At 39.9% G+C, this 21,114-nt stretch overlaps 1 protein-coding gene across 7 annotated transcripts in view; it reads left to right on the top strand.

Moving 5' to 3' along the window:
* The window catches only part of SHLD2 (shieldin complex subunit 2), an 85,344-nt gene extending 66,921 nt beyond the window's left edge, over positions 1 to 18,423 (top strand). For 6 of the 7 annotated variants that reach the window (XM_032838182.1, XM_032838189.1, XM_032838174.1 and 3 more), the window contains 4 exons: positions 3,929 to 4,135; positions 11,153 to 11,381; positions 16,239 to 16,354; positions 18,178 to 18,423. In XM_032838182.1, coding sequence (XP_032694073.1) covers positions 3,929 to 4,135; positions 11,153 to 11,381; positions 16,239 to 16,354; positions 18,178 to 18,377 — 752 coding nt within the window. In that variant the 3' untranslated portion in view covers positions 18,378 to 18,423. The remainder of the gene's footprint in view (positions 1 to 3,928; positions 4,136 to 11,152; positions 11,382 to 16,238; positions 16,355 to 18,177) is intronic. The other variant, XM_032838226.1, reaches the window with a different exon arrangement.
* The last annotated feature ends 2,691 nt before the right edge of the window (positions 18,424 to 21,114 follow it).

Genomic DNA, 21,114 nt, shown 5'->3' with positions numbered 1-21,114 from the left:
GGGTACATAAAATAAGCTATTCAGAACTAAATGCCTTCCAACGTAATATTCTGAAAGTATTTAATAGAAGTCTAATATTTTAAAAATATAACAAATTATAGTAAAGTACTCTTGTGACATTACTAATTAAGCACAGAGTAATGCAAATGATCCCAATGTTTGTAATGATACTTAATGCAAAATTGTAATTACATCTGTATGGAAGTTTGAAATCTATTAACATCTTTAATTCATGAGTCAAATATAGAAATGTATTAGAAATTGTCTCAATACCAGTCTCCCTCAGACCTACTAGTCTAATCTGCGCATGACTCCTGTTACTTGAACTTGCCAATCTTTTTCCTACCTTGGGATCTTAAGTTTACATATTCCTCTGCCTAGAGTGCTCTCCCCTCCAGCTCCCCACATGGATGTCTCCATTTCTCAGCTCCAATGTCATATCCTCAGAGGGGCCTCACACACATATAATCACTATCAGATTCACTCCTTGAAGTCCATTCATTCCACTTAACACCATCAGGATTATCCAGCTTATTTGTTTACTTGCAAATTAGCTAATTTTCTCCATAGACTATAAATTCTGTGAATACAAGCATTCTGCTAAGCTTTCTCAGCACGGTATCCTCATTACACACGCTGTGCCTGCCCTCGTAGATGCTTCCTTGTAAATGAATGAATGAATGAACGAAGAATAAAATACAGATCAGGCAACCACTCAAAATTTCCAGTCTTAAAGGAGTAAGAGACTTTAAGTTTGAGGAGGGAATAACTTTGTTTCCAATGATAAGAAAAAAATCACCAGTTTGAAAATGCATGCACACAAAGGTTCGGCAACCCATGGAATGTATTAACAAATTACATTTAAACTTGGGCACAGAGGGCTTTTACTGAACTGAATTAGAACTCTTCTCTGGTTAACTTAAACAATTAAGGGGCATGTATTTGAAGTATATGGGAGTAGGTCATGGTACATAGGGCAAGAGTGCTGATGGGTTCAAGGGTACTTGGAAGCAGGAGCTGAAGCCTTTGTGGTTCCCGGGCAGCTTCTCCAGCTGTCTGCATTATTCACTTGGTGCAGACTTTGAGGGAAGGCAGAACAGGCTTACTCTGTAGCTCCTCATTTTACTTTTCCTTTTAAGAGATCAGTCTGTTTCCGAATTCCCAGCAAGGAGAATTTGAAATCCCAGATTGAATTTGAATCAGTCACCTGTGGCCTCAGGGACAAGGTGGGAAAGTATAATAGGAATGCCTGAGCTTGTACAGAGGGTGGGGGAACAGGTGAGAGGGTCATTTGTGGTCTGGGTGGACATCCAAAGGTATTTGCCACCAAAGATAGGAATGTTCAGTAGCCCAGAGAGATGTATGTGATGTTACTATTGAGTTTAAAAAGTAGATTATATATTGACGTTGGGGAGGGTATGTGCTATGGTGAGTGCTATGAAATGTGTAAGCCCATTGATTCACAGACCTGTACCCCTGGGGCAAATAATACATTATATGTTAATAAAAATTTTTTTAAAATGTAGATTATAAAATTTCATGTATGATAGGGTCCCATTTTAATAAAGCAGGTAGGTAAGTATGTGTATACATGAAAAAATTTGGAAATACTGTTGCTAAAATGCTAGCAATGGCTATGTGTGTTTTTTTTTCTTTATGCCTTTAGTTTGACTTTTATGCATGTGTGAATCTGCATTTATTTTTTACACATTTAGTAAAAACTTCAAACTTTATAGAGAATAATATGATGAAGTACCCATTATAGTACCCATTATATCCAGTATATTAGAACACTGGCCAACCTTATTTCACCTATTGCTACTCTTTTCTTTTACTGTATAAATATTTTATAGTAAATATATTCTATTTATAATTAAGAAATAAAGCATAAAGCAGATTTTTCCTTTTGGGAAAAAAGAGTAGGTAAGGTTTGAAATAGCTAGTTAACAATTTGGAAAAAAAATAGAATCAAATTTATACTTCATATTTGTGCCAAAATAAATTCCAGATGCATTAGAGATCCAAATTAAAAAAAAACAACACAGTAATATAAGAAAACATAAACAAACTTATTTGGAATCTAAAGATTGGTAAGGTTAAATAAAATGCAGCAACAAGAACTATACATAAAAATCACCGTAGACCAGGGTGTCTGGGTGGCTCAGTGGGTTAAGCCTCTACCTTTGGCTCAGATCATGATCTCAGGGTCCTGGGATTGAGTCCTGCATTGAGCCCCACATCGGGCTCCCTGCTTAGCAGGGAGCCTGCTTCTCCCTTTCTCTCTGCCTCCCTCTCTGCCTACTTGTGATCTCTGTCTGTCAAATAAATAAATAAAATCTTTAAGAAAATTTACTTCTTAGTAATTGAAGGCACACAAATAACATAGTGACAGTACATGATTTTTCTCCTGACTAGTTGATAGAAAACCTACAGGGGAATAGCCACTCTCATAAACTATTGGAAATGTAAATTGTCAAAACCTTTCTTGAGGACAACTGAAAATGCATTATGAAAACGGAATTTGGAATACCGTTGACCTAATAATTACACTTACAGGAATTTATCATGGCTATGCATAAAGATGTGGGTAAAAATATATTTATCATAGTACTGTTTATAATAGTAAAAATTTAGAAATAACCAACATGCGCCCAAATGGGGAATTGCTGTAATAATTTTTAAGATTTTGGCATATCTGTGCCACGTATTGGCACGTTATGCCATATTTTATTTTATTTTAATTTTTTAAAAGATTTTTATTTATTTATTTGACAGAGAGAGACACAGTGAGAAAGGGAACACCCGCAGAGGGAGTGAGAAAGGGAGAAGCAAGTTTCCGGCTGAGCAGGGAGCCCGATGTGGGGCTCAAACCCAGGGGTCCTGGGATCATGACCTTAGCTGAAGGCAGACGCTTAATGACTGAGCCACCCAGGCGCCCCCTGTATTTTAAAATAATATAGAGTAATATTTAATGACATATAAATCCAATTGAAAACAACTGGATGTCCACTAAACACAGTGTTAACTGAGTTTATCTGGGGGTGTTGAGATTATGGTTGTTATTTTAGTTATGTATTTAACCTGATTTCTAAGCATGCATTTTATAATAAGATGAGCAAACTATTTAAAAAATAGTGATTGTAAAGAATAAAAATAGTGATTGTTTTCAAGCAGTGACTTGGAATATATATGCTGTAGTTCTTTTTAATGATGCTCTGTCTATACAGACTTACCGACTTGTTTTGATTCTGCATTTTTCAAGAAGAAACTAAAAAAAAAAAACTAAGGAGGCAGTGTGGGGGAGGGATGTGAATTAGCTTTATGGCCTGATGTAAGTAGAGACTAAAAGAGCAGCTGTTATTATTAGAAAACTCAGTACTAAGAGATCTTTTTGTTTTATTAGAGTTTAAAGTTGAAGTTATTAATATAGAATAGGATTATTTGTTCAGAAATCTCTGTGCCACTGCAGTTTTATAAAGGATTATAATTATGACTACAATTGTCTCTCAATGCTTTTTTTTTTTTGTCATGGGAAAATTAGCTAAATAAGAAAAAGAAGGTGTTAAAAATCAGCGAGAGATACTGATTATGGCACACATGCCCATTTCTGTGCCTTACTAGTTTTAAAAACTTTGCCTGTAGATATCAAAACAGGAATTAGCTACTCTGAAAAGCAGTTGGTTATGATACATTATGACTATTTAAGAAACAAAGAAATCTTAAAAAAATTTTTTATTGAAATTATCTCCAGCATCCTTATGCTGTTGCCCTAATATAGCGTAATTCACATTTTGTCTTTTAATACCCAGATTCCTTAGAGTGGTAAAAGTTGTATTTAACTGATCTAATCAATTGGTCTATTTAATCTGATTCTGAGCCTAGATTATTTCTTTTTTGGTGACTTTTTGTTTTTGTTTGTTTGTTTAAGATTATATTTGGGAATTTAAATATCTTTTTGTTCAGCACAATGACGTCCTAGAAAGCCTAGAATTGCATTCAACATTTTGGTCATCCTGTGAGTGCCTGTTTGACGACGATATAAGGGCAATTACATTTAAAGCAAAATTTCATAAAAGCATGCCCTCCTTTGTGAAGATGTCAGATTTAACAACGTACCTGGAGGAAAAGCGTTCAGGTAAGATCTTTACATACGCGAGATATTGTTCATTTTACTACAAGCAAGGGAAGCTACCACTTATGGGACAAATGTGTAATTAAATATGAAAGTAAAATGTAGATCACCATAAATAGCCCAACCAGATATTTGTATAACTTCTTAGCCTTCTGCCTACAATCCTTTGAGGTTAAGTTGTAATTATTAGGGATCACTTAAAAATAACCTTTTTGCATATATTTACAAGCAGCTTATCACTTAATGAGCCAGAAATAGAAAAATGGCCTTAACCAGAGTCACTGTTAAGATAAGCATTTTATCAAGTTACTAAACTGTTATCTATACATGGTTGTTTAAATTTAGCATTGATACAGAATCCATGCGATTTGCTTGCTGCTCTAGTAAAACGTAATAGCATACTTCCTGAACTCCCATGTTTGTGTGCGTGTGTATGTGTGTGTATAAGATTCATCCTCAGAAATATACTACATAGAAGATTGCCTTTGGTGATGGATTTTATACACATAGCTCACATGCTGTCCATGAACTTAATACCATTAAACTAACTAATTTTGAATGAGGTAGTAAAAGGAATATGCTTTAGGTTCAATATGCCATATACTTTGGAATGAAGAGAGTAAAAGTGAGAATAACTAAATAAATTGATGCAATTTTAGTGGGAAATACTTTCCACTAAATTATTTTGGCTTCCTAAGTACAGAGCTATGCTGAAAGTATGCTAATTCCAAGTTAAAGGAGTAACAATTAAACAGCATTTGAAGCTATATTTCAGGTTGCTAAATGCCAATAATCAGTAAATTGCAGTGATTATCAATTTTGGAAACTACGGAATGTTTTCTGGTGGCTATTACAGCAATTGTTTTTATTTATTTATTTTTATTTTTTAATTTTAGTTTTTCAGTATTCTAAGATTCATTGTTTATGCACCACACCCAGTGTTCCATGCAATACGTGCCCTCCTTAATACCCACCATCAGGCTCAGCTAACCCCCCCACCCCTCTCCCCTGCAAGACCCTCAGTTTGTTTCTCAGCATCCACATTCTCTCATGGTTCATCTCCCCCATCGATTTCCTCCAATTCACTTTTCCTTTCCTTCTCCCAATGTCCTCCATGTTAATCCTTATGCTCCACAAGTAAGTGAAACCGTATGATAATTGACTCCCTCTGCTTGGCTTATTTCACTCAGCATAATCTCCTCCAGTCCCATCCATGTTGATACAAAAGTTGGGTATTCATCCTTTCTGATTGAGGCTTAATATTCCATTATATATATGGACCATATCTTATTTATCCATTCATCTGTTGAAGGGCATCTTGACTCTTTCCACAGTTTGGCAACTGTGGCCATTGCTGCTATGAACATTGGGGTACAGATGGCCCTTCTTTTCATTACTTCTGTATTTTTGGGGTAATACTCAGTAGATAGCAATTGTTTTTAGAGGGAAATGAGTGCTGAAAAAAATAGGATGTATCTATAGGTTTATTGTTATATAATTTAAGTTTTTTAATGAAGAAGAAAATATTTGGTCAAAATATTTTCTCAGAATTTGTATAAATAAGATTACCATTTTTGGTGCTTTTATAGGTTAAATTATTATTTTTTTAAAAAATATTTTATTTATTTATTTCATAGAGAAGGAACACATGCAGGAGGAGTGGGAGAGGGAGAAGCAGGCTTCCTGCTGAGTGGGGAGCCAGATGTGGGGCTCTATCTCAGGAGCCCTGGATCATGACGGAGCTGAAAGCAGATGCTTAACGACTGAGCCACCCAAGTTCCCCTATAGGTTAAATTGTTAAGAATAACTCAGGAACTTTGGATTTTGGTACTAAATTTTAATTTTATCCTCCCATTTACACAAATAATTTTCTGCATTCTTATAGGTGGTTTTAGATTTTATTAAATGCTAAATGTGGTTTAAGTGAAATAAGATTATTTTTATAATTCTAATAAAAAGAACCTGTTCTAGAATGAAATGAGTTGAAACTCCTTAAGGGATCACATGCTAAGATTCTCAAGTGTATTTCTGGGACTTTTTGTTAGTGTGCTCTGCCCCCTTTTGGTACATCCCCAGAAATATAAAAGTTGTGTCATAGCAGAGTGGAAGATATCTCAGATGCCTTTCTAATGTGGTTCAGAGTGTCAAATTTAAAAAGATTTTTAACAGAGTTTTTAGGGTATAATTTTTGTACAATAAACCTCCCTTAATTGAAGTATCCACATTCACACTGGTGAGTTTTGACACGAGACCCATCACCGTAGTCATAAAACTGTTTCCACAGTCGTGAAACCATCACCAGTCTGCCCCTTTGTAATCTCTCCCTTCCCTGCATACCTGCCCTCTTAAACCTTCCAGGCAATCAATCTGTTACTGGAGATTAGTTTGAATTTTCTATGATTTTTATATACGTGGAATCATACATTATGTACACCGTTTTGTTTGGCATCTTTAATGAAGCAAATTCTTTTGAGACATATCTGTGCTTTTGTGCATATCAGTAGTTCATTCCTTTTATTCTCTTGTACAAATATACCATGATGTGTCTATCTATCCATTTGTTGATGGACATCTGCGTTGTTTCCAGTTCTTGGCTCTTAAAAGTAAAGCGTCTATAAACATTCATGTACAAAGCGTTATATGGACACGGTCCTTCTTTATTCGTGAGTAAACCTAGGAGCTGCATGAGCTGAAGGATTATGTGGTAGGTGTACGTTTAATTTTTAATTGTTTAAGAAAATGCCAAACTGTTTTCCAAAGTAGTTGTAGCATTTTGTATTTCCCCCAAGCAGTGTGTGAAAGTTCTGTTTTTCCCACACCCACGTCAACACTTGGTCTTTTTAATTTCTGTAAGAATAGATCATTGTGGTTTGAATTTACATTTTCCTGTTGGCTAACGATCTTGAGAATCTTTTCATCTACTCAGTTGCCATCCCTATGTCTTTGATGAAGTGTCAGCTGAAATCTTTTGTCCATTTAAAAACAAAGGGTTGATTACTTTCTTATTACTGATTTTTGAGAGTTCTTTATATTCTGGATAAAAATTATTTGTTAGATGTAGGTTTTGCAGATATGTTCTCCCAGTCTGTTACCAGCTCGTTCATTCTTTTTTTTTTTTTCCTCAAGATTTTATTTATTTATTTGACAGACAGAGATCACAAGTAGGCAGAGAGGCAGGCAGAGGCAGAGGGAGAAGCAGGCTCCTTGCCGAGCAAGGAGCCCGATATGGGACTTGATCCCAGGTCTCTGGGATCATGACCTGAGCCGAAAGCAGCTCCTTAACCAACTGAGCCACCCAGGCGTCCCTCGTTCATTCTTTTAACCAGGCTTTTGGAAGACCACAAGTTTCGAATTTTGATGAACTCCATTTTACCCATTTATTCTTGTATGAATTATGCTCTCGGTTTCCTACTTAGAAAATCGTTGCCTTACCCAGCATCCCAAACATTTACGTCTTACGTGTTATTTTAGAAGTTTTCGAGTTTTAGGGTTCACATTTGGGTCCATGATCTATTTTGAGTTCATTTTTGTATATGGTGTGATGCATGACTAGAAGCTCTTTTCCTTTTTGCATATGAATATCCTGCTGTTTAAGCCCCATGTGTTGAAAAGATTTCTATTTTTCCCGTGAATTGCTTTTACTTTGTCAAAATCAGTTGTTTATACATAAGTGATCTATTTTGGGGCTTTCCCTTCTATTTTATTGATCTATTTGTCTGCCTTTATACCAGTACCACACTATTTTGATTACTGGTAGCTTTTATAATATGCCTTGAAGTCAGATAGCCTTCCAACTTTGTTCTTTTTCAAAGTTGTTTTGGCCCCTCTAGGTACTTTGCATCTCCACGTGAATTTTAGAATTAGTTTGTCAATTTCTAGAAAAAAGCCTGCTGGGATTGTTTTGAAGCTATATATACATCCGTTTGAGGGAGAATTGACGTAATATTGAATTTTCCAATCTACGAACAAGATACATCTTTTATTTCTCTTAGCTGTGTTTTGTAGTTTTCAGAATATAGGGCTTTCATATCTTTCCTCAGACTCCTGTTTTCGGTTTTGGGCTATTTGGTTTTTCTGTTATTGGTGCTTTTTAAAATTTCAGTTTCAACTGTTTGTTGCTGTTATGTAGAAATAGAGTTGATTTTTGCATATCGATCTTGTCTTTTGTAATCTGGCTAAACTCACTAAGCTCAGTAATAACTGGTAGATTTAAATTTTCTATATAGATTATCATGTTACCTGTGAAGAAAGTTTCATTTCTTCCTTTCCAGTCTGGATGCCCCTTATTTATTTTTCTCACCCCTTTGATGACTTCTCTAATATAATATTGATAAAAAGCTGTAAGAGCAAATGCATTTACCTTGTTTCTGATCTTAGGGGGAAAACATATGTTTTTTCATTATTAAGTATGATGTTGGCTTAGGGTTTTCCTCCATGCTTTGTATAAGGCTGATGAAGTTGCCTTTTATTCTTAGTTTACTGAAAAAAAAATTTTTTTTAAAGATTTTATTTATTTATTTATTTATTTGTCAGGGAGAGAGAGCACACAAGCAAGCAGAGTGGCAGGCAGAGGTGGAGAGAGAAGCAGGCTCCCTGCTGAGCAAGGAGCCCGATGTGGGACTCAATTCCAGGACCCTGGGATCATCACCTGAGCCAAATGCAGTGGCTTAACCGACTGAGCCACCCAGGTGTCCCTGAAAAATTTTTTTTTGATCAGGAATGAGTATTAGAATTTCTCAAATGCTCTTTCTCCATCGATTGAGATGACCATAAGGTTTTTCTTTTGCACTATTTTAATGTAATTACATTGATTGATTTTTGAATGTTAAAACAACTTTGCATTTATGGGGTAAAACGTATTTGGTCATGATGTGTCCTTTTTATATATTGCTGGATTTAATTTGCTGACATTTGTTAAGAATTTTTATGTCTGTGCTCATGAAGGATATTTGTAGTTTTCTTCTTCTTCTTCTTCTTGTAATAGTCTTTCTTGCTTTTGGGATAGAATTAGAATAATGCTTATGGAGTGAGTTGGGATGTAGTTCCTCCTCTTCAGTTTTCTGGAAGAGTTTGTCTAGAATGAGAATGGTTTCTTCCTTACATATCTGGTGGACTTCCTCAGTGAAGCCCTGTGGGCCTCCAGTTTCCCTTACTGGAAGGTTTTAACCACAGAAAGGTAGTGGAGGAGTACACTTAACTTACTTGGTGTCACGGAGAAATCAGCTCTGTTATCTACTGGTTACACAGAGCAGCTGATGCCTAGAATTGGAGACATAGATTTTAAAATAAAAATCACCATCATGAGCAGTAATAAAATAGGTGCTTATAGCTCTGAAGGTTTGGTTTGGGGGACGAGGCTGGGGATTGGGAGTGTCCTTGCAAATGCTGGAGATGAGCTCCCCATTGGTAAGCCATGCAAAGACTGTTTTGTTACAGTTAGTCCCTGGTAGGCTGTGTTCAGAGAGGGCCTTTTAGCTACTTTCATTCTCTTATGTTCACCTCTGAGGGCTGAATTCATAGTTTCTGTCATTGTGTATATGTTTTTAAGACAGAAATGGAGAGAGCATATGGAAGTACGAGCAATTTTTTCCTAACGTGCTTCATAGTTAAATAAAAGGAGTGAGATAGGGAGCTCAACGTGGGAGAGTTTCTTGAGGGTCTGCTCTCTTAACAAAGCTTAATAGAAGCTGGATGGGGTGAAGCTGTGCCCAGCTCCTTGTCAATAAATGAAGGTGCTTTACTCAAGCTCTGCCATTGGGCCCTGCCATCCGCAGAACATCAGTGCCCAGCAGGCTGTAAGCCCCTTGAAAGCAGAGTCCACATTAATCATGAACTTGTAATTCTTTTGTAGATATGTGTAAATTTATAAAATGTGTGGAGGGATGTTAACGTTCTTCTAAAATGATTGAATTCTTTCATTAATTTCTTAGTGATACGACATGTCTGCGGCAAGGTGTGATACAGAGTGTGCTGTCATTTGCTGGGTCTGTGGATGGCTACACACTCTTGTAATTCATGTTAGGGATACAGGGCCTGATTGGAGAAGATGATGAAACAATCTTTGGGCACCAAAAGACCAAAGCAAACAGAAGGATTTAGGAATAGGAAAGTCACCATTAGTGGGTCTCTTAAAGAGATAACCCGAAAAGAGAATAGGTAGCCAGAAGGATGAGTTCCTGACCTGGATTATACCACCTGCTAAAAGGATGAAGAAGAGCAAATCCAAAGGCTTAAAAAGGGCTTTCAGCTGACTCTGGAGAGGAAGGGAGAACATAAACTCAGGTGAACTCCCTGACTTCACTAGTATACAATAAGGCAAAGGTAAATGAGAAAAAAAGAGTGTCTGGCAGATAACGATACTCAGTATTTGTTTAACAGGCGAATGCATGAGCCAGTGAGAATGCATGAATGTGCTTGAGGTCCTCGTGAGCCACATTTTGTAAATGAGCACTCTTGGTGCTCACGTGCTCTGTAACCAATGCCCAGAGTATGGATGGTGATGGGCAGGAAACTGGAAAAAAAAAAAAAGTTTAAAAAGAGGATAAGCTAGTGGTATGTTCATTTTGGATGAAGTAGAGACTGGAAGAATACTGACCTGGTATTTGGCTTTCAGCAATGATCAATTAAAAAGAAGTGAGGATGGGAAGAGAGAAAGTATGTTAGCTCATTTCAAGTGTTTTGAAGGGATCGCTCCTGAAAGAGGGATAGATCTTATTTTGCATGATTCCGGAGGACAAGGAGGAAGGAAACACCCACCTGTACAGCCAGTCTAGCCAGAACAATCTTCACTCGTAGTTACGGGTAGCAGCTGCTTACCTCTCACTTTTCAGAGTAAACACTGAGGCCGAGAGCTGATGAGATTGTGCAGGGAAAGAGTGAAGGAGGGAAGACCAAGAATGAGTCCTCGGTCGTGTCCTTTACTATCAGTGACTCAGTCAACCATATCATGAACCACATTCATAAGTTAAAGTTATGCTTTTGGTCCTATAATATATGCACATTTCTTTTTGTCTCTTGTAGGAGTGATTCTAATCAAAGCCCAGATTTCAGAGCTAGTGATCCCTGTCCCAGCAGCTCAGAAGATAGCTCTTTGTGCCCGCAGCTCTCTGAGGAGCATCTTCTCTTCTCTTCCTGACATTGTATATACTGGCTGTGCAAAATGCGGACTGGAACTGGAAACAGACAAGAACAAGATCTATAAACAGTGTTACGGCTGCTTGCCCTTTACTATGAAGAAGCTGTACTACAGGTGAGGCAGCTAAGCAAGCCGCTGGGTTGGAAAAGATTTATTATTCTACGACTGGACGTGACCGAAACATTGTATATATCAATTCTTGCTTTCTAATGAGAATTAACTAGAATTAATCCAAGAGAATAAAATTTTTCCCCTGAGTGATAAATGGCTATTTATTTATGAAGGCAAAAATTGTCCAGTAATCATAACAGGGATTTTTAAAAGCAGTAATTAAAAGATATTATTATCTTTAAGCAGCTATATTGAAGAAAATTTTTACTTGGCTTTATATTTTTTAACCAAGATCTAAATGGCTCATGAGAAACTGATTTCTATACTTTCACATATAACTGGAATTTAAAGGTTAAACTGTTCTGTGATCTAACCTCTCAGTGTGGAAGCTAATAAGGTATTTAACTTTCTGTGCCTCAGTTTTCCCAGCTTCACATTAGAAATTAAGGATTGCAAATGTTCTTTGGTAAAATTGCAAACCAGCTCTGTGAAAAACACATTTTTCAGTCAATCAATGTCCAAATACTTGTATACATTTTTTCTTTTTACCTTGTAAATTACATGCCTTTATAAAATAATCATCACTGTTTCATGCTCTTTTCTGTTTCTAAATACTGCAGTATCTAAAAACTAAATACAGATGTATTCAGCATGTTATCATGGTATACATTAAGAACATTTATAGAAGCTTAATCCATAAGCCTTATTTCCCTTTACATATGTGTGTTATAAATAAGTAAATAAATTTTGCTCTTACTCTGAAAGTTGCTTGTATGGAAAATAAAATAAAATTAAGATAGGTGGTGTATAACAAATATAGTTAATGAAAAAAAAAGAAAAAAGAAATATAGTTAATGAAAATTGATTTCTTATCAATAGTTAAGTCTCCTTACAGAATGCATGTGTTACTTTATATCATTCTTTTTTTTTTTTTAAGATTTTATTTATTTATTTATTTGACAGACAGAGATCACAAGTAGGCAGAGAGGCAGGCAGAAAGAGAGGAGGAAGCAGGCTCCCCGCTGAGCTGAGAGCCCAATGCGGGGCTCGATCCCAGAACCCTGGGATCATGACCTGTGCCAAAGGCAAAGGCTTTAACCCACTGAGCCACCCAGGTGCCCCCTTTATATCATTCTTAATGTTCCTCATGAATGTGATTATTTATTGGACAAAAATGTTACCCAATAAATATGCCTTATGGAGCAGACAGACTTTGAATCTTCAGTCTAAAAAATAACTATTCAAGAGAAGGACTTCACAGATCATTATCAGCTGACTATGGTATACCCAGTATGAGGTCTATAAGGTATGGTTCTAAACTATAATGCATTGAAGATGTAGTACAAATGTTTTGTGTTGCTAGAATGTTGATAGACATGCTAAAGCAGAGTTGTTTTATTTACTGAAAAGCCTTTAAATTGTTTTTAGGTTTAGGATTCAGATTATTTGGTTTCCTTAGAAGATTTTTTTTTAATTAAGGAAGTCTTGAGATTAGAGATTCCCTTAAGTTATCAAGTACAGTGATTCAGAAATCATTGCATGAGTCATCACTTATGATTTTTGTAAGTCAGTAGCAACCGAATAAGAAAAAGCTGATTGCCTAGGTTTTTTTTTTTTTTTTTAAATATCTTACTTATTTATTTGACACAGAGAGATCACAAGTAGGCAGAAAGAGAGAAGAGGAAGCAGGCTCCCCGCTGAGCAGAGAGCCCAATATGGGACTCGATCCCAGGACCCTGAGATCATGAACTGAGCCAAAGGCAAAGGCTTAACCCACTGAGCCACCCAGGCGTCCCTCTGATTGCCTAGTTTTTGAAAGACCCACACAATCGAGTTAGGTATCCACATATGTTCACCTGATATTTCATACTGTGGATGCTATGCTGATTGATCTAAGCATGCTTCTTGTACTCAGAAACTCTTATGAAATACATAGTGAGCATTTGTATGGGATGACAGTCCCATGCTGTGAGTGGATCAGTCATGTTGGATGTTGCTTGTTTGTAACTTGGAATTGATTTTCCAGCAGCAACCTTAGCTCCATGGTTTAATTCTCATTCCCTCCTTCAAAGGATTGCCCATGTGCTAGTGACTCTCCACAGCATCTCCACCCTGGTTTTCTCCTCCAAGCCCCAATATCTGATACTCACTTCCTCACTTGAATGTGTTTTAGGCAACCCACACTAAAAATACCCGAGATTGGCTCTCTTATTTTTCCTGTCTATATCAAACTTGGTTCTTCCCAGTTTCATACTTCCCAGTGCATGGTATCACTGTCTACCCCATTTACCTAGAAACCTGCACATAGGCCTTGAATCATCCCTTTTTCCTTACCTACCATGTCTAATCTACTGGCAAGTCCTAGGAATTTCATCCAAAACCGCATCACAAATTCACCCACTTTTTTCCATCTCCACTGCTCCTCAACCTCAGGGGCACTAGTGACATCTCAGGCAGGACAGTGTCTCATGGTTAGGGTCCCCATACATTGCAGGTCATGTGACATCCTGGTTACCTGGCCTTGCCAAAACCCCAGTTATCGCAAAACCAGAACGGGAAGGCAGCACCTGCTGGTCCTGAAGCACGTGGGCTTGGTCGCGGCTGCTGCTCTGTCTTACTGGCCTCCTTCGGCCTTGGCCTACTTCCACTCATTCTCTACACAGCTGACGGGTGATCACTGCCTGACCTAAACACCTCCGGGTTTTAGGGTTCCCTTGACTCTGCTTTCCCTTGCTCGCTGTGCCCACCTCTCCCCTCACCCCCGGCCTTCTTTCGGTTCCTTGGACACTCCGATGTTTTTGTCCTCAAGCTTTCTTGTGTGTTCTTCCCTCCACCCGCCCCACGTCTTAGTTTAAACGGCACCTCATCAGCGGGGCCTTCTTAACCCAGCACCACGTGTGTACTCACTGCACTTGGTACTTGTCTAGTTGTTTGACGTCTTCTCTAAAAAACATCTTTACTGGGCTAGAATTCAAACAAACCCATCTAGAATGTATGATCCATGGTTCTAGTGTATTCACAGGCTTATGCCATGACCCCACAGTCCATTTTTAGAGACACTTTCATCACCCATCACCCATCACTTCCATCACCTTAGCAGTCACTTCCTCCCTCCCTCCATCCCAGCATTTGGTCTGGTCCCACAGTTTGGCTGTTATGAATGATATTGCTGTGAAGATTTGTGTACAAATTTATTTTTTAAGATTTTATTTATTTATTTGACAGACAGAGATCACAAGTAGGCAGAGAGGCAGGCAGAGAGAGAGGGAAGCGGGCTCCCCACTGAGCAGAGAGCCCGATGCAGGACTTGATCTCAGGACCCTGAGATCATGACCTGAGCTGAAGGCAGAGGCTTAACCCACTGAGCCAGCCAGGCTCCCCGCTTATTGTCTTTTTGTCCCACTAAACTCTTATGATCCTGGAGTGAAGGAACCAGATCTGTCTTGTCTGCTAGAGTGCACCCAGTGCTTAGCATGGTGCTTGGCACGAAGTACATATTGAGTATGTGTTTGCCGAAATAAAGAATGGAGGAAGAGAGAGAGCATGGGGAAAGTGTGGAGTGAAAAAAGAGGAAAGACCTAGCATCATCATGTGGGTGAAGGGCAAGTAGGTTTTTTGAGGGAAAATCAGTACTGTTGTTTGAACTGTTAATTCCTCTATATTAATGAGTCTGTTTCTAAAATCTGTTCTTGGGGCCCTTGGGTGGTTCAGTTGGCTGAGGGTCTGACTCGATTTCAGCTCAGGTCATGATCTCATGGGATTGAGCCCTGCATTGGGTTTCCTCCTCAGCTCGGAGTCAGCTTGTCGCTCTCCCTGTGCTCCCTCCCTGCACACCCTCAACTTTATACTCTTTCTCCCTCTCTCTCTCAAGTTAAAAAAAAAAAAAATCTCTTCTCAACTTATTTTTAACAATTAATCTTTGAAAGAGGTAATATGAACCTGGTTAAAAATGCAACCTGTAGAGGAAGATATGAAGCCGGAAATTCTTCCCCATCTACCCTCCACCATCGCTGTTACTTCCTTGCTCATGGGAGGTTTTTGTATATTCTTCTAGTAATTTATCATGTCCACACCAGCACATATATATCCCTTTCTTTAAAAATATGTAGATAGAATACTGTCCATTTTGTTATTCATATTGTTTGTTCTGTGGAGTACATCATGGCTGGCCTTCCCTAATAGCACTTACAAACCTTCATCAGCCTTTTTAACAGCCACATAGTACTCCACTGTAGCACACACTGAAAATTATTTATCTAGTTCCCTGCTGATTGACTTGCAAAACAGTCTGGTTTTGATAGGGAAAAATCCAGTGGGGAAAAAGAACTTGAGGGGCATCTGGGTGGCTCGGTGGGTTAAGCCTCTGCCTTCGGCTCAGGTCATGATCCCAGAGTCCTGGGATCGAGCCCCATGTCAGGCTCTCTGCTCAGCAGAGAACCTGCTTCCTCCTCTCTCTCTCTCTCTCTCTCTCTGCCTGCTTCTCTGCCTACTTGTGATTTCTGTCTGTCAAATAAATAAAAAAAAATCTTAAAAAAAAAGAACTTGAAATTGTGACTGTGAAATACTGTGATTATTATCTTTATGTTTCTAAACATAATATAGACAACAGTGTAAAAATGTTTTCTTTTCTTAGTATCTGAAATTTTAAAATGAATATGGAATAAATCAAATTTATTAATTGATCATTTGAAACTCTTAAAAAAAAGGGCTTTCTTTGTGTTTCAGAATGTCCTAGAGTTGTTTTAGGAATTAAAGTGAACCCTGCGTGGAAACCCAGTGCTCTTTCAAATTACATTGTACTTAAACGTTTCTTTAATTTGAACATGTTATTGAAGGTCCCGTGTTATTACTGTTCTGTAGGCCAGCTGTAATGACCATAGCTGACGGAATACATGAGGTTTGCATCCATGTAGGATCCAAGCTGATGGAGAAGATTCTTTTCAACATTTCTCCTGACTGGCTCAACAGAGTTATAGGTAAGATAGCAGCACTCGTTTCGGGGGCGTCGACAGTATATTGGAACAGAAAGAACACTGTAAATTAAGTTTTTTTTTCTGTCTGTGCAAAAGCAGAGGGATAATTTAGCTTGAGTGGAACAAAAAGGACAAAGGTGGAAGGTAAAACTTGCTCTCCACCTGCTGTGACAGCCATGCTCTGTCTTATATCCCTGGTGGGTGGGGGGATGTCTTGTGCGGTCCTCCCCTCTCCCAGCAGTAGGGTACCACTTATTCTCTGGATGGGGAGGCTTCCTGCCCCTCCCCCAGGGATAGAGGGATTTTTCTTTTATCTTTCCTCCACCGTCAGCCCTGGGCAATAGGATTTACCCACCTTCCTCCCTCAGTTTAAGGCTCTCGTTCCTTAGAGGAGCCCTGAATGGTGTTTTGTGTTTTCCCTTGTGGCAGCTTCTCCACTTCTCCAGACTTCACCGTTGTTGGAAGCTTTCTCTATGTCCTGCCCTAGATCCAAGTGTGTGAGCACCTGGTGGGGACGAGGGTGCAGTCCCCCCTTACCTGAGACACTGGCCCACATTTGGGTTTTAGCGAGTCATGAAAAGTTGTAGCACATTCTTCCTTCTTGCCTGTTGGGTGCATGTGTCTTCTTTCACTGCTCGCTGCGATAACCCTGTGGTCTCCTCTGTCCTCCCTCATTTCCCTCTGGCTTGGCTGCCTCACTACCTCGGCTGTCCTAGAGGCTCCATAAATTGTGACTTTGTAGTGTCTTCAGTTTTTCTATTAATTGTTAAGGTTGGAGCCATGTTATTTCCAGCTTTTCATATCCTAACTGGAATGTGTCCTTTTTTATTCACTGTCTTTATTACTTTTCATTCTTTTGGCTGTTCCATTCCTTCTCTTGGTGTTCTTTGTTGTATTTTCAGTTTTGCCTTTTTACTTTTGGCACAATATCAGTTAGCCTCCATTTCCCAGAGAAGGGCCGCTCTCAGATCAGGTCTATGTCTGCATTTTGCGCATTCCCAAGTCAAATGCACTTCTCGGCATTAATTAAATCGCAACCCTAAGTGAAAATGTGGGCATCAGTTATAAAATGGTCTTCAGACCATTCAAATTATCTCTAATCTTGATTTTTTTTAGCTTATCTAAGTGAAAAATACGTAAGTTTTGAGTATTGTAAGAGAATTCCCTCACTGCCAAAAATATGTGACTGGCTGCCTGGGAGTCCGTAGAGGCAATCCAAGAGGGGCTGGTGGTGTTGGCCAGGGAACAAGTATAGTTTGAGCATGGTTGGTCGTGCCTGGCCAGCCTAGCATCTAGCACCCCGCTCAGGAACTGGACTTAATGTCCTAAAATAAAATAAAATAAAAGGAAGCTATAAGAAGTGCAAAAATGCAGTGATATCTCTCTGTAATTTCAGTATTTTTATATTATCAAGATTTGATATTAAGTAACTAAGTCAGGGTTCTGTTATATAAACTAGATAGCTGATAAGAGCTGTCGACTGGATAAATGAGACGGCTTTTCTGATGTGGACACGCTCTTTCTGTGTCAGGCTTGACTCAGGAAGATGTCAATGTCAGTTCTTTCCTCTGTTGTTTATAGAAGCCAAGAGCTGTGTCATAATAGGAAATGCCACTGGTCCGAGCAGCATGTCCGCAATCAGCGGGCATCGCGGGCCCTCGTTCTAGAGCATCTTCAGCACCTGTGACTGGAAAGAGAGGGGAAAGAAAGGGAAATTTCCCGCGGGTGTGGGGCTCGAGAACCAAGGGGGGATGACCCCTTGGCTGTGTGCATTTCTGGCATCCGGGCAGGGAGCCTAAGAGCGAGTGTGTTTCCATGTTCCCCAGCGCCTCCCTCCGAGGTCACCTTCCGCGCGGTGGCCGCGGACCTGCTGCACTCGCTGCTGGCGGGCGGCGGCGCCCCTTGCCTGGTGAAGCTGCACGGCCTCTTCGTGTTGGATGAAAACAGCTGCCCGCTGCAGCGGGAGTTCTCGCTGCTGGATTTGTATCCCGACAGTGGCGAGCCGGGGCCCAGTGCCCTCCTCTGAGACCCGGTGCGGAAACCGCGGGTACTTCCAGGAAGACTTTCCAGGAATGACGGGTATCTACCCGGGTGTTTTAAAAAGATACGTATATTTGTAAAGAGAATGGTGTTAAATATATAAATTAAAACTTTTTTTCTAGGAACGTTCTGTGAGGTTTTCTGTCTGTTGTTTGGTCTTTTCCTTTCCTGCTTCTAGAGGAAGGGTCTGGCAATAAAGGCAACAGGTGGCAGTTCCCTGGGAACTACAGGTTCACTCTCTTGGTCCCTGCTCCGTTCCAGTGCTCTGTGAAGGACTGAACACACAGACATTTCTCAAGAGTTGCTCTTCTGGCATGCTCACAAACTCTCAGTGCTCCCCGCCCCCCGCCTTTTTAAAAATATTTTTTTAAAGATATTATCTATTTACCTGACAGAGACCACAAGTAGGCAGAGAGGCAGGCAAGGTGCGGAGGCGGGGGGGGGGGAGTGGGCGCCTGGTGGAGCAGAGATCCCAATGTGGGGCTCGATCCCAGGACCCCCAGACCATGACCTCCGCGGAAGGCGGAGGCCCCAACCCACTGAGCCACCCAAGTGCCTCCAGTGCTTTCCCTTTAATAGACTATCAGTGTGAACTGATTTCCTCGATTGTAACTATGGAAGCAGTGGGTTAGTTTGTATATTCTGAGAAGGATCCTTGACCAAAAATGGGTGTGGGGGAAACAAGCATTCTACTTGGTGAGTTAATTCCTGGGGAAAGAAGAGATTAAATCAAATGACTCCTGAGGTTTTATCCAACACCCAGTAAGGTGAGTGGGGAAAAAGTTGTCCCTGTGTTGTACCTAGAGAACAAAATGGTTGACTCTCCCAGATAACTCATGTGATGGCCGATGAATCTCAAGGCCAGAGCTGATGTCTTCTAAGCTATCCCTCTTTCAACTCTAAGCACAGTAGAAGCAAATCTGGAATTCTGATATAAATTACTGCCCAGTCTGTGTAAGCCCATGGAGAGTGCTGACCTCTTAAACTTGCCTTCCTTCACTTTGCCCCCAAGATGAGGCCTAGTCCTTTTATCAACCAAAACACAGCCTCCTGGAATAGAGGGCCTTCACACCCTTTTGGGTAGAAGCCTCTAAGCCATTTCAAGTGAGACAAAGAACAGCAGGTCCCACCAGTATCTCTTCACAGTTTCTAGTATGTAGGGCGTAGGTTAACCCATTTTTCTAGGAACGCTTATTTGGGCTGAAAATAACTTCCCTCTGTCCTGAGGAAATTACCATGTATTTAATTTAAACAAATTGCCATCACTCCCAGGTGTACTCCTTACCCTAGACGTACAGGTAAGTATATTTAACCTACTCCACAGATTTTTATAAAACTCCATTGAGGAGCCTAGGAGCCTAAGAATGTCAGCCAATCCAACAGTCCTATGTCTGGCAATCCAATGGCAGACATTTTAGGTAAATCTCATTTTTCTTTTTTTTTTTTTTAAAGATTTCATTTATTTATTTGACAGAGAGAGTGAGATTACAAGTAGGCAGAGAGAAAGGGGGAAGCAGGCTCCCTGCCGAGCAGAGAACCTGATGTGGGCCTTGATGCCAGGACCCTGGGATCATGACCTGAGCTGAAGGCAGAGGCTTAACCCACTGAGCCACCCAGGCGCCCCGGTATATCTCATTTTTCGTCTGACAGTTCAGCTGAGAGGGACAGTTCTCCCGTCTTAAGTTGTTTACAGCTAGTCTTCCATTAATGTAGGTTCACCTGAATAGGTGACAACATGGCTTTCTTAGAAGAAAATATCTCTAATTTCTCAGAACAATATAGGATGAAACAGAAAATGTCCCATCCCTACGTCTTTGATTTTAAATGATGAATTTGCATCCTGGAGGGTCTCTAGATGATGAAACATGGTTCACAGATCAGAACAATTAGAATAAAGTGTTCGTGTTTCCTGTTTTAAGGCCAGTAGGGTAAGAAATAGGTGAGGGGGAGGTTTGTCAATTAGTTGTTATTCTGTCTTTGGGGGTCTTAAACTGGGTTTGTTATCGGGAAGTTAACTCCATCCACTTAAGGAATACATTTGCTAAGGGTGAGCTGTCTGCTTCCAAGTGGAGGGGGAGGGACAGCCGTCGCTCCCTTGGCTCCCACTCAGCTTCCTGGGGCTGCAGGAGGGCATGAACTGACAATGAGACACCTTCTCCCCAATTTCTTCCCCATCCCTGGAGGCCCAGCTCCTGCAGGGACTGGGGGCAGGGAGGAAAGCAGGACCAGGGACAATGGTTTCATGACAAACTGGCTCCCACTATGGTCCCTTCTTGGGGTGGTCCTGACTGCCAGTGGCTTCTGTGCAGTAGGCACCCAATGCTGCTCTTTCTAGAACACGTGTCGGAACACGTGCCGGAGTTCTTTGGAGGGCCTCTCCTTACGCAGCATCTGCATGGTTTCTCGTCAGGGGAGATCAAGCTCCTGCCTGGTCTTTTCCACCCCTCCACTCCCTCCAGATGTCAGCCCTTCTCTTCATCCTGCCTTCTCTCTCTGACTCACTTCACTTCCTGCTCAGATACACACAGTGCAAATTCTCCACATAACCAGATAGCAGATAAGCTGAGGGATTGTCCTTATTTACATAACGTGTGTAGTACAATTCAAGTTATGTAACATTGTGATCATACCATGTGGAAGACTCTGACCAAAATGGTGTAGTGATTACCCTGGGTTGGGGGGTTGGGGCCTGGTTTTACCTTCTCCTTTATGCTTGTTTTTAT

This window comes from Lontra canadensis, unplaced genomic scaffold (genome assembly GCF_010015895.1).
Source record: "Lontra canadensis isolate GAN:19392208 unplaced genomic scaffold, GSC_riverotter_1.0 scaffold3, whole genome shotgun sequence".
Taxonomy (NCBI): domain Eukaryota; kingdom Metazoa; phylum Chordata; class Mammalia; order Carnivora; family Mustelidae; genus Lontra; species Lontra canadensis.
The sequence above is the reverse complement of the archived record's forward strand: the minus strand, read 5'-3'. Positions and strand labels throughout refer to the sequence as shown.